The sequence below is a fragment of the Phyllostomus discolor genome, chromosome 5 (genome assembly GCF_004126475.2).
Source record: "Phyllostomus discolor isolate MPI-MPIP mPhyDis1 chromosome 5, mPhyDis1.pri.v3, whole genome shotgun sequence".
NCBI classification, from domain to species: Eukaryota; Metazoa; Chordata; class Mammalia; order Chiroptera; family Phyllostomidae; genus Phyllostomus; species Phyllostomus discolor.
In genome coordinates, this window is record NC_040907.2 from 120,329,280 (window position 1) to 120,346,036 (window position 16,757).

General features: G+C 40.8%; 1 protein-coding gene across 1 annotated transcript in view; it reads left to right on the top strand.

The window, feature by feature from the left end:
* KCNMA1 (potassium calcium-activated channel subfamily M alpha 1) overlaps positions 1-16,060 on the top strand; it is a 749,962-nt gene extending 733,902 nt beyond the window's left edge. The window contains 1 exon segment of the mRNA XM_036027545.1: positions 9,030-16,060. Coding sequence (XP_035883438.1) covers positions 9,030-9,054 — 25 coding nt within the window. The 3' untranslated portion in view covers positions 9,055-16,060.
* The last annotated feature ends 697 nt before the right edge of the window (positions 16,061-16,757 follow it).

Sequence of the window (16,757 nt, forward strand, 5' to 3'; positions counted from 1 at the left end):
ATTCTAGGGGGAAAGTAACCCAAAGGCATGCTCCAGACATAAATAGCTCACTGGGAGAATGAGGTCGCAGATTAGCAGAGGCTTGTGACCCACAGCAGTTAGGCAAAGCAAGTTGACCTAGTTAATTTAGTTGATATAGAAGAAAAATTCATTCTGATTTTTCAGGATTATCAGGGTGCTTTGGGTTTTGACTATATTGTTGTTTTCCTTTCTTTTTTATATACACACAGTAATATATACACACGTTTATTTGAAACAAGCAACCAAAAAGGAACAAAAACATATCAAATGTTTCCACTCGCTGGACTGAAGGATTGCGAAGCTTTTGAAAAGCTTTCGCCATTTGTGTAGATGATGATTAAACACCTGCTCAGTTGTAAAAGAACAACTGAGGTGTTTTTTTGTTTTTTTTTTTTAGCTGCTAACCAAGGGCTATAGTTCCAGAGCTGGCTTCCTTTGGGAATTCAGAGGAACATTTCTACCCTTACTGTGGAAGAAAGAATAGTATTCCATTTGTGGATATATCAAATTCTAGTCATTTAATTTAAGAGCAAAGAGGTTTGATTGCATATTAAATTGTTATTCTGTCTCCTTACGCTGCCATATGAATAGCTATTTTTTTTCTTTCACTTTTGACATTTGGGATGAAAAGCCATATGTATCATAAATATCGAATGTAAGTCATTAAAAACTGCCTTCCTGGGACTTTTACATCTTTTAAAAGGTGAATTACTTACCTTATGTACAGAATAAATAATGCTCAGGAAAGAGCAAGTATTTTTCCACACATTCTCAGGGGACCTTTTTACTCCCCTCTGTTTGATTAGCTTGGGCCCCCATGACAGGTAGGAGCAAGGGCTGGGCCATGGTGCAGTGAGAGGAAGATAAACCCAGCAGCAGATCCTTTTCTGTTTTTAGGAGCTGACATGATAAATTGATCAGAATGAGGGGGGATCAAGCCATAGTTAACCCAACAAAGACAGAAGCCAGCTACCACCTTAAACTGTTGGTCCCAAAGCAGAAAGCTGGTGGGAGAATCCCTCCTTGTCAATCCCTCTATCACAGCCAACTCACTCAGGCAGGTGGAGGACAGTCTGAGGGAGCTGCTCCTTGTCATTTTGTGATGGGGAGGAGAAGAAGAGTATAACAGTGAGCCAAACATATTTTGGTATAATTTTTTTTTTGTTTTCTTTCTTTTATCAGTTAGTGAGCATGAGAGGAAAGGTAGAAAAATATCCTTTTTTTAAGTATATAATTCAGATGTTTTATGCATGCAAACCATACTTTAGACAGTATAGTAGTTGTTAAAAATAGGCCCATTCCACCTTAACCAAATTCTTATAGAAATGGACTAGCCCTGAGCTGATATATGCATATTTGAAATGTTTACTTAAAAAAATCCATCCAACAAAACAGAGGTGTAGGAGAGGAGAAAAATGTCACAGCTGTAGAATCTCTAAAAAGGTGTTTTTATGGTGAATGGTTTGGGTTTAGATTTTGGACCCCCCTGTCCCCCCTCAAAGCATGACAGTTTTGAAGATTTGCTTGCTGTGTGAATTGACAAGCACTTTTACTGACAAAATGGTGAGGCTTAGTCAGAACCTCTGCCCCCACACCAAAGACATGGCCTGCATTATTCAAACAAGTAAAAGGGTGGGGAATAACTGTATACATGTACATTAAAAAGCCCTATGAGTAGAAGTTTTTTTTTCAGATTATTTTTGTCCCTACATATTGATTTATATATTATGTATAACTATCTTTTTATATATAACTATATAAATATCTCTATATACACACATATACATTTACTTGTATACGTGTGTGTGTATACATATATACATACACACACACAGACACACGCATCCCTAGTTTTGGACCATGAAGAGCTCTTCATGCATTCTTTGCAAAGAAGGTTATAAAGTTATGCCCTCAGAACATTTATAACTATAAGAATGTGCCAGTTAAAGTGCTCAACAGGAAATATGACAGTTTAAAAGCATTGTAAAACTCACATAGCTTACTTCTCTCTCTAAAGTGCAACAAGGATGAATAGAATGGGCCAAGGTATGACAATTAATGGTTCTGCATGACCTAGCCACTGCTGGGGGTTTTCTTCTATAACGTTGTCCTTGTGAAAACTTTTGTGAAATTAAAAAAAAAGGAGTTACAAATTTTATTCTGTTATTGGTTTGTTTGTTTTTATTTATATTGTTCTGTTTGTGGTTTTATTTATTTTGTTTTGCTTTTTTTCCCACCCCATTTCCCCTCCTTCCCCCTTCCTTCTCCTCCTTCCTCCACTTTCTAAATTGCTCAGCGCAATGAGGCTGTGCTGCTGCTACTGCTAGATCCCTTAGAGTTTGTTTTGGTGTTCTTGGGTTTGGGTTGGGTAATTTGGGGGCAACTTCTCTCCATCTGGCTTGCCTTTCGATCTGCACGTGGCCTCCCTGCCCACCTTGATACCTTGCTCCAAGTTCAAAAGCATTTTCCCATCAAGATACCCAGCTTCCTCCACTCCTCCCCCCATTACCAGAACCCCAACCCAGCCCCCCATCAGTCTGTCCACATCTCTGTGTTTATCTTGGCAAGACCTACTAAATCAAGTGATGACACCAGGTGATAAACTTTTCTGGAAAATATTTGTAGCTATTTGATTTGGCAAACCTGCTTTTCAATATTTCATCCTCCTTTCTATTGAAAACAGGAGGGTTATTACTAACAAAAGCACTGGTCTCCTTTATATTTGATCAGTATGACCCCAAATTAAAACTTTTCAACTCTATGTGTCAACTCAGTAGCTCACACCCAGTTATCTGGGGGCTAACAATTCAGTCTCTATTACCCAGGTCTCTCCTGCCACCTGCCATTCTTACACTTGTTAAATCCCAACCAGAGATTGGGCAGATAGAGAGAAGTAAATCCAAAATGCATTTTATATACAATCTGTTAGCAGCTCTGGTGAGATGATTGTGATGGGAATGGAGTGGGACCAGACTGTGACATGAGATGAAATGCTGGGATTTTTTTCCTGAAGTTTGGGCACACGATTGAGAGTTGACTATACTTGGGTAATGATATATTCAATGATGAAAGAGGTATTACTACTACTTCTATTTTATTAGCCAAAACTACTATATTATACTTTCCTTGATAGAACAAACAGTCTATTTCACTGTTTTCTGTGTGAAGCCAAACTTCCAATTCCTCTTTCAGGTTGTACTAGGGAGGGGGCATACAAATTTTATGCCTTTCCTCTTTCCTCTCCCCACCAAACAAAGAAACATGTAGGTAAGGGTAGAAAGTCAAGGAGTTATTTGAACACAACATATGTGCATTTAAAAACAACAGCTAGAACCCAATTCTTGGCAATTTGTAAGCCATTCAGTCCAATTTGCTTTATAGGCTTCAAAAGGGGTGATCCTTAAAATGTAAGTGAATAGACCAGGAGGCTCAAACCTCCTCGGCCTCAAAACACTGATGATAATTAAATAATCATCATCCTTAATGACTGCCATTCAGGGCCCTTCCTGAAGCCACTTCAAATGGCTAAAGAGAAAGCTGGACCCTTATACGTATATTTAGATTTCTCTTACAGTTGGGAAAACTTTCAAATTATGTTATAAATACTAAAGGTTGTGACCCAGAACTTTACTCACAACAGGTGCTCAATACATACTTTGAAATAAATCAACCTTAAATATTTGTATATTTTTCATCAATTTATAAGTTATCTCTACATCCTTGGCTTATCTTTACAAAAACATAAATGCCTGCATGTTCTTCACGATGCTGCTGTTCTGTTGGCACTGTCTAAAGCTGGGTTCACAGCTTCTGAGAAAGGGGAACTACCATCCTGTATGTAGCTCAGTGAGCAGAGAGACTGACTGTGCCTGCTGCCAGTGTTGTCAAGATCCCAGGTGACCAGAAAAACCTTTTGACTGGCTCTTCTTCAGCATGGGAAAAGCCTAAAGGTGTTTGCATCCCAATAGAGACAATTAAATCAACCTGCCAGGTTCCTATAGCAACAGGCTCCTGAAGGAAAAAGAGGAGAGTACAGAAACTTCAGGGCCTGTGGAACTCAAGACAGGGCAAAATCAATGTCTCAGTCAGCTTCTTTCAGCTCACCCCTGCTTTGTCATAACATGAGAAAGAAGTAGCTGTGGGCACCTGTCACTAGCCTGTTTGCCTGTCTCCCAGCAGGAGGTTGCACATTCATTGCAGAGGGAAGTGATAGGGATTATCTGCCACCTGCCACCAGTCACCTGAAAGGGAAGTGTGCAAATGCTGCCCTCCAGGTGTTGAGGGCCAGAGGGGGCAGTTGGCCCTGTCCAGTGAATGGCAGCATTAGACTGTTAAAAAAGGCAAATGCAATCATAGTGGACAATAGCAAAGAAGTGAGATAGTTTTCATAAGCAAAAACTGCTGTCATTCTGGTACAAATGATTTTCATTTCTATAAAATAGCCACAATTTGCCCATGGAGAGGAAAGAAGGCAGCATGCATGGGGGCCCACTGGGAGCCCAGGGGTCTTCAGGACAGAAGGATGTCACTCAGAAGTGTGAGGTGTGAAACCACACAGCATTACCTTCTGCAGGCTGAGCTCCTCGTTAGCTGTTACTGTCCTTAACTGTTTTCTCTATCCAGATGGAATCTTTTCCTTTCAATCCCTTTCTCTCTAAACCTCAGCTTGTGGTACAGCGAGAAGAGGGCCAATTATTCCAAATGTCTTTGCTGATCCATCCTCTCCCCTTTAATGCATTCTCCTCTGGGGAGTAGTTATGTGAAAAGGCTAAATCCCACAGCACTGACAACCCACAGAGCCGACAAAGAGACTCAATTTTCACAATGCAGTCTGTTTCTCTGCTTCTGGGTCCCCAGCCATTATGTTGGCCCAGATCTGGGACCTTTCCCACTATTGCTTAATATTCTGGGATTGCATGTGGCTGGAGGAAATGCTGACCCTTATTTTGGACCCTTCCATCTCAGTGATGACAGTAACAGTGAAAGATGGAGATGATTTGCAGGTAGGGTAGGGGTCTGTGGAACGAAAGCTGATATTTCAAAGACACAGGTACCATAGGAAGGTAGCAGCCCTGACCTCCTCAGACAGAATACCAGGTCACTCCTCACCTTCCAAGTGAAGACTACCCCACTAAATCCTCCTCGGTTGTCTCTACTGCCGCAGTTCCCATTCTTCAGGTAATCACCCCTCCCCCAATTAATAAACTTTAGTTCTTACTCCCAGCTGTTTTGCAATCATACTGAAAGATCCTAACCATCCTTATGTGCTGACCTTATACTCAAAGCTAATACCTTAGTGACTACCATGGGCCAGACACACATCTAAGCACTTTCCTTATATTAACTCATTCAATCCTTGAGACAACCTCAGATGTAGATGCTGTTGGAATCTTGGTGTGAAACGTGCCAAATCTGAGGGATAGATTTGTTCAAAGTCACCTAGCCAGGAAGGAGTGGAGTGGAATGTAAAACTGAAGTCTATGATAAGTTTGCCTTTATGGTGTAATGCTTGCTTGCTGCTATTACTAATAATTACTAATAGTCTTCACAGCTCACATTGACTTACCATGTAACTGGACCTGTGGTAAGTGATTCATGGAAACCAGCCCCCTTTATCCAAACCACATCAGGAAAGTCTTATCATTAACCCCATTTTATAGAGGAGAAACTAAGCTAACATACATTTCATAATGACTTGCTCAGAGCCATGCAACTAGTATGTGAGAGAGCCAGATCCATATGAGCTTAACCCATTCATTGCCCTATGACATCTCTTTGGTTCACACCTCATTGCTTGTCCATGCTGGATACATAGTGGCATGTCTTGATAGGTGGTATCTGCCAACGGCAGTGTCAATTCTTTTACCAACACCTCTCCGCGGTTATTTTCCAGGTTTTATCTTGTTCTCCTAACCCACTTGCCACAGACTGTGTGCAATGCTATACTCACAGTAATGACATCATGCATATCTCATCCTTAAGAAGCTTATGAACAAATGGGGCTCTTTTTCTCTGTCAATGAGAAGGACCTCGCAGTCTGACCTATTACTCTTCTCATCTTAGGGATGCAATAAAGTTCCCAGAAACCTTTCTGGCATGTGGGACATGCGAAGCAAGGAAAGGGGATACAGTCAGGGATTTGAATTTATCCTAGACTCCTACTTCAGCACTCATTGGAATTGCCTCTGTGAGCACCCTTCCTAATGGCCGATTTTGGAGGCACCCATTGGCACGGTTTCTTTTTTGGAAGGCAAGATTTGATAAGCCATGTGTAATTGTCATGCCTGAAACACTCTCCATTGAAGTAGAGTGACTGGTGATCATTAAGTGTGTGTTCCCATGAAGCCCTCTGGGAGAATCTCTTCATAAAATACCTTTGCCCCCAGACATTTTTGCACAATGCTCAGAGCATTAGTGTATTTCCACTTCCTTGACATTCTATCTAACCAAGTATCCAACAACACATATGCTTATATCTTACAAGCCACTCAAATTAAAAAACCTCTCTCTCAGGCATAATGAAAACCTTGGCTCATTACCTGGATGTGCTTTAACCCCACTCCTTCTTGTGTGGAGGCTGAGTGGCCAAAACACAGGGGCTACCCTACTTAGAATTTTTTATGGCAAGAAACTTGAAAGAGAAAGAAGCTTACATGGGGAAATAATCCTCTCTTTCTTACAGACAGTAGAAGGAAATTGATATTCTCCCTGCCATGAAAGGTCAAAATGCCAACTTTGAATTGAACTGTAAAGACTAACTCCTGAACAATTATTGTCTGCAGCAGTTGTAAAAAATTCAGCAAATTGCAACTGTCTTAGGTCTTTCACCCAAAAGACCTGCTCATTTTTGTAAGCAGAGTTCACTCTCCCTCCCAGGCTGGCATGTCCAGCCTAGCACTAAATCCCTTTGCTAAATCAGTCCGAAGGATGCCATGGCCAAAAATCCAGGGTGGCTAAGGCAAACAACACAGGTGCTAGGTTCAGCGCTTCTAAAACTCATTTTTACACACAAACCGTTGGAAAAAGTCATAGTTTGAAATTGTTTCAGCGGCCTGGCAATGCTTTTAAAACATGATAACCATCACACTTTACTCCTCTCTGAAAGGTTAGCTTAATCGTAGATCACAAAAAATTGGTTTCCACAAATGCATAATGGTTCATCTATGTCACACTTGAACTAAATGGTTTTTTAAATGGAGCTGAAATTATTTTGATGTGTACACAGTCCCCGGTTTCTATACAACCTTTTTTAACCAGCCCATCAGGAACCTTGCCTCTAAAGCCTCATTAATAATTCAGATGTGCTGATGACTTTAAAAGATCTATGGAATTGAAGCTTGGGAAAAAAAAAAACTCTGCTTGACAAAAAGATAAATGAATGTAGAAAGAAGCTGTAGGAGTCTGGCAAGCTGTAGATCATCTCAGAACAGATTGTAACTTTATCATTCTGTCAGGGGGAATAATTTAAAGCACTTAATCAGTTAGCTTCACTGTGAGGATGTAGCATTATGAATTCCTATCGTCCAATCTGTTCAAATCAAAGTGAACTTAATTATAATAGGTGAGAGAGCTAGAGCAGCAAAGAGGGGGGTGGAGCATAATCCAAGAGGCAGGAAGTTTTCTGGGGGTAAACTGAGCTGCTGAACAAAGGAGTAAGTGAGTAAGCTTTCACCAAGATGCACCCCAGCTCCAGTGACAGTGCATTTACATTGAGGGCTCAGGGTACTGGACACAGCTCTAGACCAAGGGGAAAGAAGCCGAGTGATCACGAACTAAGCATAGATGCCGAATTTATGAATCACCAGGCAAATGGGGACACACACCACATCTTTTCTGTCAGTCCAGGTGAGCAATTCTTGTTAACATGTGAGTCCAGGGCCACTGACAAGGCAGGCATGAGTTGTTCTGGTGGGCAGAAAGATGGCTCAAGAGGTCATGGTCTCTATAGCAGTGGGTGTCTTGAAAGCTTTTCCCCTTTTCTTTTTCTAAGCCACTAAATGAGGCATATGATTCTCAACTTAGAATGTCCTATTCACCCAATCTATTTGTATCTGTATACATGGCCTATTTTCCAGAAAAATTTCAATCCTAGAAAGAGGTGAGGATGAGGGCTAAGTCTTACAACATAGAGCTGAACTGCTAAGAGGATGCTAGGCCATTTGCATTCTCATCCCGGCCCCCAAATCCTCTGACTCCTCACTCTTCCTCAGCCATCTCTGCATTTAGGGTGGAAATGAAATGCCAAGACTTCATGGAGCTCCCTTATTAACAGCTTGGGTTATTATATTATAGTCAGTTAAAATAGTGCTACTAGGTATTCTTTTTAGAACCTTATACTAATACAGAGTTTTCTTTCTTGAATTAAAAGTCATCTAGAAAACTTCTGAAACCATTGGTTGCTGTTCTGGTTTTTAATCTCATTGGCCTGCAAAATTTGCAAATTTACTTTAAGACCCTCAAAATTGGCTTGCAAAAGAAGTAGCAGGTTGAAATGGTTGAGATATAACTTGAACCATGGTTTTAACAGGCAAAGCTAAGTGAAGCCTGAGAGGAGACCCTGCATAAAATTCTAGATTACTCACTCTGTGGCAGAGATGATTCCCCTTATGTTCCACCCAAATCAGTGGTACATAAATCTTTCCTCAGGTACAATGTCTATACCTTGCATTCGATATAGTTAGCATCCCCTTCCCAACAAAGCTTTTTAGGCCACTAAAGGAACACCAGAGAACATTGCCAGAGTTTGTTTTCCAACCCTTCTTTATTCTCTGAGGTTCACTCATGGTGCCTCAAGTCCTAATGGCCCATTGGTCATCACTTGCTATGGCAACAGAGGTATGTTTCTGGGGTTCTCCGTACAGTGCACTGTCTCTCTTAGCAATGACTCACTATCAGCTTCTATCTATTACCTTTTTGCATTTTTTCAATGAACTTTCCAAAGGCTTTACTCTAGGACTAATTAAGCTTCTCATTTCTCCTTCTTGTTCTCTATCCATTTTGCCCTTTAGCAGAAAAGAAATGGTTTACAGATGAACCGGATAATGCCTATCCGAGAAACATTCAAATCAAGCCCATGAGTACCCACATGGCTAACCAGATCAACCAATATAAATCCACAAGCAGCTTGATTCCACCAATCAGAGAAGTTGAAGATGAATGTTGACTCCCAGGTGACCAGAACTATTTTTTTAAAGCCTGACAAACTTCATAAATGGTGATGTGACTTTTCTTCCTCTTACATGCTGAATCACTGGTGGAAACATTAGGCTAAGCGAGATTGGCAAGAAAATAAAGTAGACAGATCTTTCTCTTTGTCTGCCTTGAATATTGCTTCCATGTATTTTGGAAAAGAAAATGATTTCACTTATAAATGAACATACTTAAATAGTCATGTATAGCCTCTAGCATTTTAAATTATTTTTATTTATTAGAAAGAAAATATATTTTTCCTTTGTTTTCACTGTCAAATATCTTCCTTATATCTAAATAATGCAAAATCAAAATGAATATGTGGCCAGACTCCTTAATATGTATTTCTCTTCTTTGTCTTTTTCTTTGAGGAGAATGATGGTCACCACCACAATTAATTGTAATGAAAGGAAATGGGTTATCAGAAAAAAATTTTAAATGGTTCAAAGATGTAAACATATTTTAGTACATTCAAAAAAAGAAGACAAAAGGGTGCAGGTGAATTTCCTGGATGGGTCTGTGTTTTGGCTGCACTGACACCAGCTCTTAATAAATGGAAACATTTATTTTCACAGTTGAAAGTCATATTTTTGTAGTTTTAGTTTTCATTCTGTATTTCTTATCCCTTTGTTCATATACTTAAAGGAGAGACCTTCTTGCAGCTTTTCTACAATTGCCAGATCAGGTTTACTCAGCCAACTAACAATACCAGGAGAGTTGTGAGCACGCCTGGGAATGTGGAAAGTGAGGACCAGATGCACAGGAGACATTGCTCTGTCTATTGTTCTAGTGGTGGGAACTCCTACATGTTGTTGTGCTTCTCATTCCATATCTCCGAACTTCCCATGCAAGTATTTCAACTATGAAAGGGTCTGGTGGGCTTTCCCCACTCCCCAAGTCTCAGAGATTTTAGCCTGAAAGTTTATAATAAACATTAATGAATAGTTTTACTTTACAGTAGGATGTGATAATACACTTATTCTTTTCATTGAATTTTGTTTAAAAACCAAAAATTTTCTATAATCAAGGACACAACTTTTGCCCAGATTTTAGCTTTTTAGGCTTTCCTTCTGTCACTGGGAAAAACAAAACCCACAAACTCGCTACAACAATATAAAAAATAATAACAAAAGGAAAGCAACAAATGCACTTAAAATAAACTGTTAGAAAAGGCCTTGGAAAATTACCAGCAGTGAAATCCAATGTATCAGCCACTTCAATCTGAGGTCAAAAGATTTGTTTAGCCACCAGACACAATTACCATGTCTCACAGCTCTGCTGCCACTTGCATGCTCAGTGTACAGTCGTCCCAGAAACTGTTAAGTTCCAAATGAGTTAGCAAGTCTTCTAACTTCAAAATTATCAACCTTTGATACAATGATCAGGGTCTCTGGAGAAGCATGGATGTGAGAGTGATTTTTATTTTCTTAAAAATGTGAACAGTGGACACTTGAAGAAACCAAACTTACCAAAATATCCCCAAAAGTCCCATAATATCTATTCCATTAATTCTTTAGGCTATGACCCTGTGGTACCTAGTGTGTTAGCGCACATCAGATCAGAGGCAAGCAATGGAGTCACCATGAAAACACGTGTCCACTAAGTGCTCCAGTTACAGCATAGATGAAATGCGCTTCCACCTCCGTCCCTGTGGAGCCAGCATCGTTGTGCTTCCACCATGTAGGCGCCATCCTGAAGTGACTTGTCAGACTGTGTCGTCACATTTTGTAGAATTAGTTCTATAAAAGTATTGTGATTATAATGTATGTCCAATTGGATTGTTTAAAAACTACTTATAACCAATTGCTAGCCTACTCAGCAGACTAAAATGACGTAAGCAGTTTATATTCAGGCTTATAAACATTTCCTGGTTTCCAACAGAAGTGATGTTGGTTTGTGGGGCGAATCTCTTGCTAGGATTTTATACCTTTCCTGAAAGCCAGGCCTTCTTTTACACGATGATTTTGCACTGGGGTCATCTTAACACATTCACATCAATCCACACTCTTCTTTCCTTCATGAACCCTGGGGGACTCTTCTTCACCCTTGTTCCTACAACCATTTCTGAATTTGTCCTAACTATTCGGTCTCCTCTGGCAGGTGATGGTGGCCACCTAAATAATCTTAGAGGGACTTAAGCCACAGAGTCCCATGCCTGCTCCCCTCTCTCCCCCTCTCTCCACACCAAGCCAGTCTGGAAACAGATATGTAAACTCCAGGCCCATCAATGCTAGAGATTTGAATCTGAATTTTCAAAAAATATGACTGAGATGGTTCTCTACAATAAAGGTACCCCCCCACCCCCCAAAAAACTAATAAGTGGGAATCCATTTTCTTCTAAGTTGGAGCAGGATGCTCATGCTCTTTTACCTTTGTAATAATGGATTGTTCTGGGCCAGAAAATAAAATCAGGCATGCTTTTAAAGAATTGTGCAAAAATGATTGGTTGGTGGCTCCTTTGGTGAAAGCTGCTTGCTGGTAGGTTGAAAGTAAAATGAAAAGAGAAACAAGGTTGTGCAATCACTGAGGGGCTCATCAGAATGCGAGAGCTTCCTGGTTTGTTTCTGTTTGTTGAGGTCTCTGGCCCTGAGGAAGTGCTCACCCCACCCCACCACAACAAACTCATCATTCTGGATAAACTCAGTATAGACCAGTGATGGCCATCTTTGGTACAGTGTTATAAGGCCCTGCTCTCCTATCCTAGTTTGGGGTTCAGAAAAGCCTTTTTCCCAAACTAAATTTTCTTGGGTGCATTGGGTATCAAAGGCTCACCAAAAGTCTATTTAAAAAACAGAAAGCACCTACTTATAAAAGCATCATCACTGTCACCATCTGTCTTTTTATATTTTTACTTTAATTGGAGAAATTTTATATTTTAAAATATCACCTTGAACCAATATAAAACACCATAAACAAAAGTGATTGTAAGACATGTCGGGGAACACCCAGAAACTCTTTTCCTTCATAGGTTTTGTACAAAATGTAATTGAAGACTTTAAATAAAGTAAGAATTAAATCTGTTTGTTTAGAATTGGAAAGGGGGGAAATGAAAATACTTAAGAAACTTGGGGATATTTTCATGTGAAAAGGTGAGAGTCCCACTGTCCTACTAATGGTTTCATTGAAGCTTCTAGAACTACATCTGTAAATAACTAGCTGTACATTTTGAAAATGTCCTTTAAACTCTCTGAGTCCCTGTGACCTCTTTGTAAATGAGAGGGATTCATCTAGATGATTCTAAGATCTCTTTAAGATCAGAGAGGGCATGGTCTAAGTTACGAGTGGGAGCCTGGGAACCTGCCCTTGGAGGCAATCTTGTCTGTGCTACACTGATAGTCCTCCTAGCTGTCCCACTCAGGCAGTACTGCAAAGGGCCACGTGCATTTTATGCTCTGGACACAAAGCAGTTAGTTTCATTTTTCTGCTTTACAGTTTGGAATCTCTTTAGGTTCAAAACACAAATTTCAAAATTCATATTCTCCTGAACCACATTGATTAAATTTTTCTGTGTGTTTCTGAGGTTTTCTTTGCAATCTCATTCCTGCCTGCCCTTTTTCTTGGCTCAACATTCAGTTTTGGTCAATCCCTTCACCTCTAACCCATATCTCCAATTTCCATTATGTAGTTTGAGGCTCATGAAAACTAGATTCCTGAAGTTTTCATCATTTTTTACTTTTGCATGCACATCTGGGCTTTAGGAAGTAATCAGTCATATCTCACTTTATTCCATATTCACTGTTTATTTGATTTTTTCTTTCAGTTTTACACTATCTCTTTGCTACTTACATTCATAAGTCTAGTTTTGATCTATCATTTTTTATTGTTGAAGAGAACCTCAGTAAAAGAAGCAAGGGAGGAAAGTATAAAAGGAGGAAGAGATATAGAAAGAGAGGGAAAAAGAATATCAAACTAACTGACTGGTAAGCCTCCTAATTCATAGGAGACTAGGCAAATCCATTCAACTTGGACATAGAGTTCCAGTGCAGAATCTGTCTACTTTCTATTCTGTCTCTGTAGTCTGCCTATTTCTATTCTGTTCCTTTTTTCTGCCTTTGGAGTGGTGGTAAAATCACCAGTTACCATGGTCCATGAAAAGACCTTTACTAGTTAGAGCTTGACTTACCATCTTTTAAAAACAGAAGGAACTGAGAATTGACTTACAACCTACCTGGTTAATCACCTTTCTGCCCTGCCTCTATTCATCCCATGTTCCCAAAGGGCATTTTTTTTTCTATTTAGAACATATGATTTAAAATTTGAATTCCATGTTTATTTGAGGAGCTAAGGTGGTCCTTTGGATTTATTTATGAGAGATTAGTAATTAGAAATGATTTCTAGCCAGTTTGTGCTAGTGCGACCATATTAGTGTTTAACTGAAGTCTATTTTAATGATTGTTGCCCAAGCAATAACAGTTGTTAATATTTTCAAAATTGCCATGCAACAATTCAAATACTTTAGGAACTACAGAGCTTGCCATTCCTATTGTACGTTTGCTGGGAACAGGCACAAAGAGAAAGCAGCGTGTGTGCCTGATGCAGAAGGCCCCCACAACAGTGGAAGGGTCCACGATACCTTGGCCTCATGTGGTTAGACTAGGAAGCAATTTTAAGTGAGGCTCTCTGTACCAGACCTTCCTTTTTGTGCCTTGTTTTCTTTAGCAAGAAAGGGGGACTGAGACTTCTGGATCTAAAGATAGGCTAAACTCAGGACACTTGTCAAGGAGCTGGGAAGAAAGAACAAAACCAAAAGAATATAAACAGCATTTTATAGCACCATCAGCCAGGAGCATGTGTGTCATGGCAGGAGTTAGTGCTTTGGGTTGAAATGAGGGAGAGGTTGCATTGACCTCTGTGGGTTGGGGAAAATACAGAGGAACATAATGCTTGGTGGGTTTGGAGGTATTTCAATAGGCAATAAGTGATTGGAGAAATGTGGAGCATGAGGGTTTTCCAGGGAGAGGGGGTTTAATGGGCCATAGCTCGTTGGTAAAAATGTGATTTAAAGACATAGACCATTTTGTCTGTGGGGTTGAAGTCACATAGGAGAGCTGAAGAGAACTAAGATGAGACTTCCTGGAAGAGACTAGAAAGTAAATAGTTTTAAGGGCCAAGCTAAAAGTTTGAGACTTGATTTTAAAAGTCATAGAAAGCCACTAAAAGTTTTAAACAGAATGATGAATACCAATGCCTGTGCATTTGTCAGGTTGAAAGTTTTGAGATGTCAGTTTCTCCTGGAAGTCATTGTGAGAGTGTGCACAAGGTTGAACGTTTTCTTAGTAGCAATGCGTTCCCAGGGATGCACACTCCAAATCAACACTCAGCGTTCTGAAGCTCCTGTCTTTCTCCAATATGTGCTAGGGACCGTGATAACTGTAGCAGCTTAGTTGGAGTTGTAGAGGCTGGTGTGTGGACTGGGAGTTGGGACAGTGACTATAATTCTGAAGGGTCTTTGTGAAGGGAACACTGAATGTGGACCTCAAGAGAAGAAACATGTGGAGGGATAGAAAAGAAGACAGGAAGGGGAGCCAGCAAGTATGGGCAGCTAAGAAATATATTGGATTCACCCAGAGTGCAAGAAGCTGAGAGCTATGAGTAAGGGAAGGCATCACAGGAACAAGGAGTAAGAAAAGTAGTGTGGATGAGAGGGTTACCACAGACCTTGTGGATTTGCAAACCAGGCCCACAGAAGTACTTGTAAAGTGGGGAGCGTGGCTGAATTCTCCAAGGGAGGAAGTGCAGGCATGAAAAATCAGCTGTCAGAAGACTATTAGGGGGCTATATCCATATTTTTAGGAGCTAAGAGGAGTAGGATAAGTAGACACTCCTGGCATAGAGGACCTAGGGTACTCCAGAATCAGGAAAATGGGGAACATGAGAGGGACACTTTAAGATAGAAAGGGTAGCTTATCTATGAGGTTGGAGCTGAAGGGTATTGGAGATCATGACTCAGAAGTAAAAGGACTCACTTGATTAGACCAGGAAATGTGTCTATGTGTCAAGAGGCCTGGCTCGGCATGGGCAGTCGTCGGCCAGCGTGTGTTGCTTTGGATGCCATGGGCAGTGGAGGTTGGAGAACTCTCCTAGGTCCCTGGCCTTCTTCCTGGAGAAGGATTCAGAAGAGAGGGCCTCTTCTTTCACTTTCCTGTGCATGTCACTGTGTTGTTTCTCACCCCCCAACTTAGGCACACACACCTGAGCTTTGGTTTCAGGCTTTTTAAATGCTGTGATCATTTTGCTTTGGTGGCTTTTCTTGACAGGCAGCATGAGGAGAGGGTCTTTTCTGGCCTGGTGAAAACTGAGCTTAATTTCTAGGTAGGCTTTAAATTTAAAAAAGTTTCATTTGGCCTGTTTATCCCCTTGAGAATTTCTGTGTTTCTTCTCCACATTGCTCTTCAGCACAACAGGGACAAAGTGACACCAAAGCTGTCCAATGTACCTGTGTTGGGAAGCAGTGCTGGTCCCGTTGCTCAGAATCTCAGAGATGTATATATGGCACTGACACATACCTGCCAGAGCAAACCAGAGTTTTCCTCACATGGGATTCAGGACCCATTTGAGAAGGCAGCCAGCAGGGTGGCTAGACACCCACTTCCACACTGCCCACCCCAGACAGGCCTGCTCCCCTTCTCTTCCTGCCCCTGAGCACAGCCTGAGACATGTTTGACCAGAAATGAATCACTTCAAACGTAAACTTCAAGATCGGCCTGAAATCCTAATTTAAAATGTTCCATTCCTAGGTGGCACAATCACTTCCTGCCTAAAACTTCTGGCCCACTTCCCACCATGCAGAGGCTGTAAAGAAATTTCCCCCCACTTAACACCAACACCTGCACTCCACATTTCTTCAGGGGACAAAGAAAAAATACGCTTACACAGAGGTTAGCCTACATGTTCATTAAGGAAGAAGAGTGTGGCTTTTTCATCTGTGTTTTCAACTTTTGATTGTTGGCATTATGATTACGATTATGAATTAGTGACTGTGACTGGACAGGAATTGGAGAGAACACATGCTGGTGCTCTGAAATGATCTACCCAACTCCGTCATCTGTAACAACCAGTGATAACTCTCTTGTCTTGTAAAAAGGGTTTGTACATAACTTGTACATGGTTTCATTTTGTATTTTTCGCAGATTAAAAATTTATGTATTTGTGTTCTAAAATGAGTGTGTCTTGTGTCTCTGTGGCACCAAAATGGCCATGGGGTGATGGGGGTGGGGCTGAAAATGGCAAAATCCGAGTTCCTGGTGGCCTTCTTTGCTTTCTCTGATGAAGGCAAAGTTATAGAGTACAGGATCCACGGGCTTGCCTTTCTGGCTTTGGTTGCAAGTAGATCCCTCCCACTCCAAGAACACTGTCAGTGGGTGCCAGCCTAAGACCGCAATGGTCAGTGGGGGAAAGGGACAGCCACTGTCATTACATGCAATGCTTGAGAATCCAGCATGCAGGCCTTTGAAGAAATGGGCAGCCTTCAGCTAGGCTGTGGAAAAGCTAGAAGTTTTCTCTCAGCCACCTGCTTCCACTCTAGTTACCCTTTCTCTACATCACCA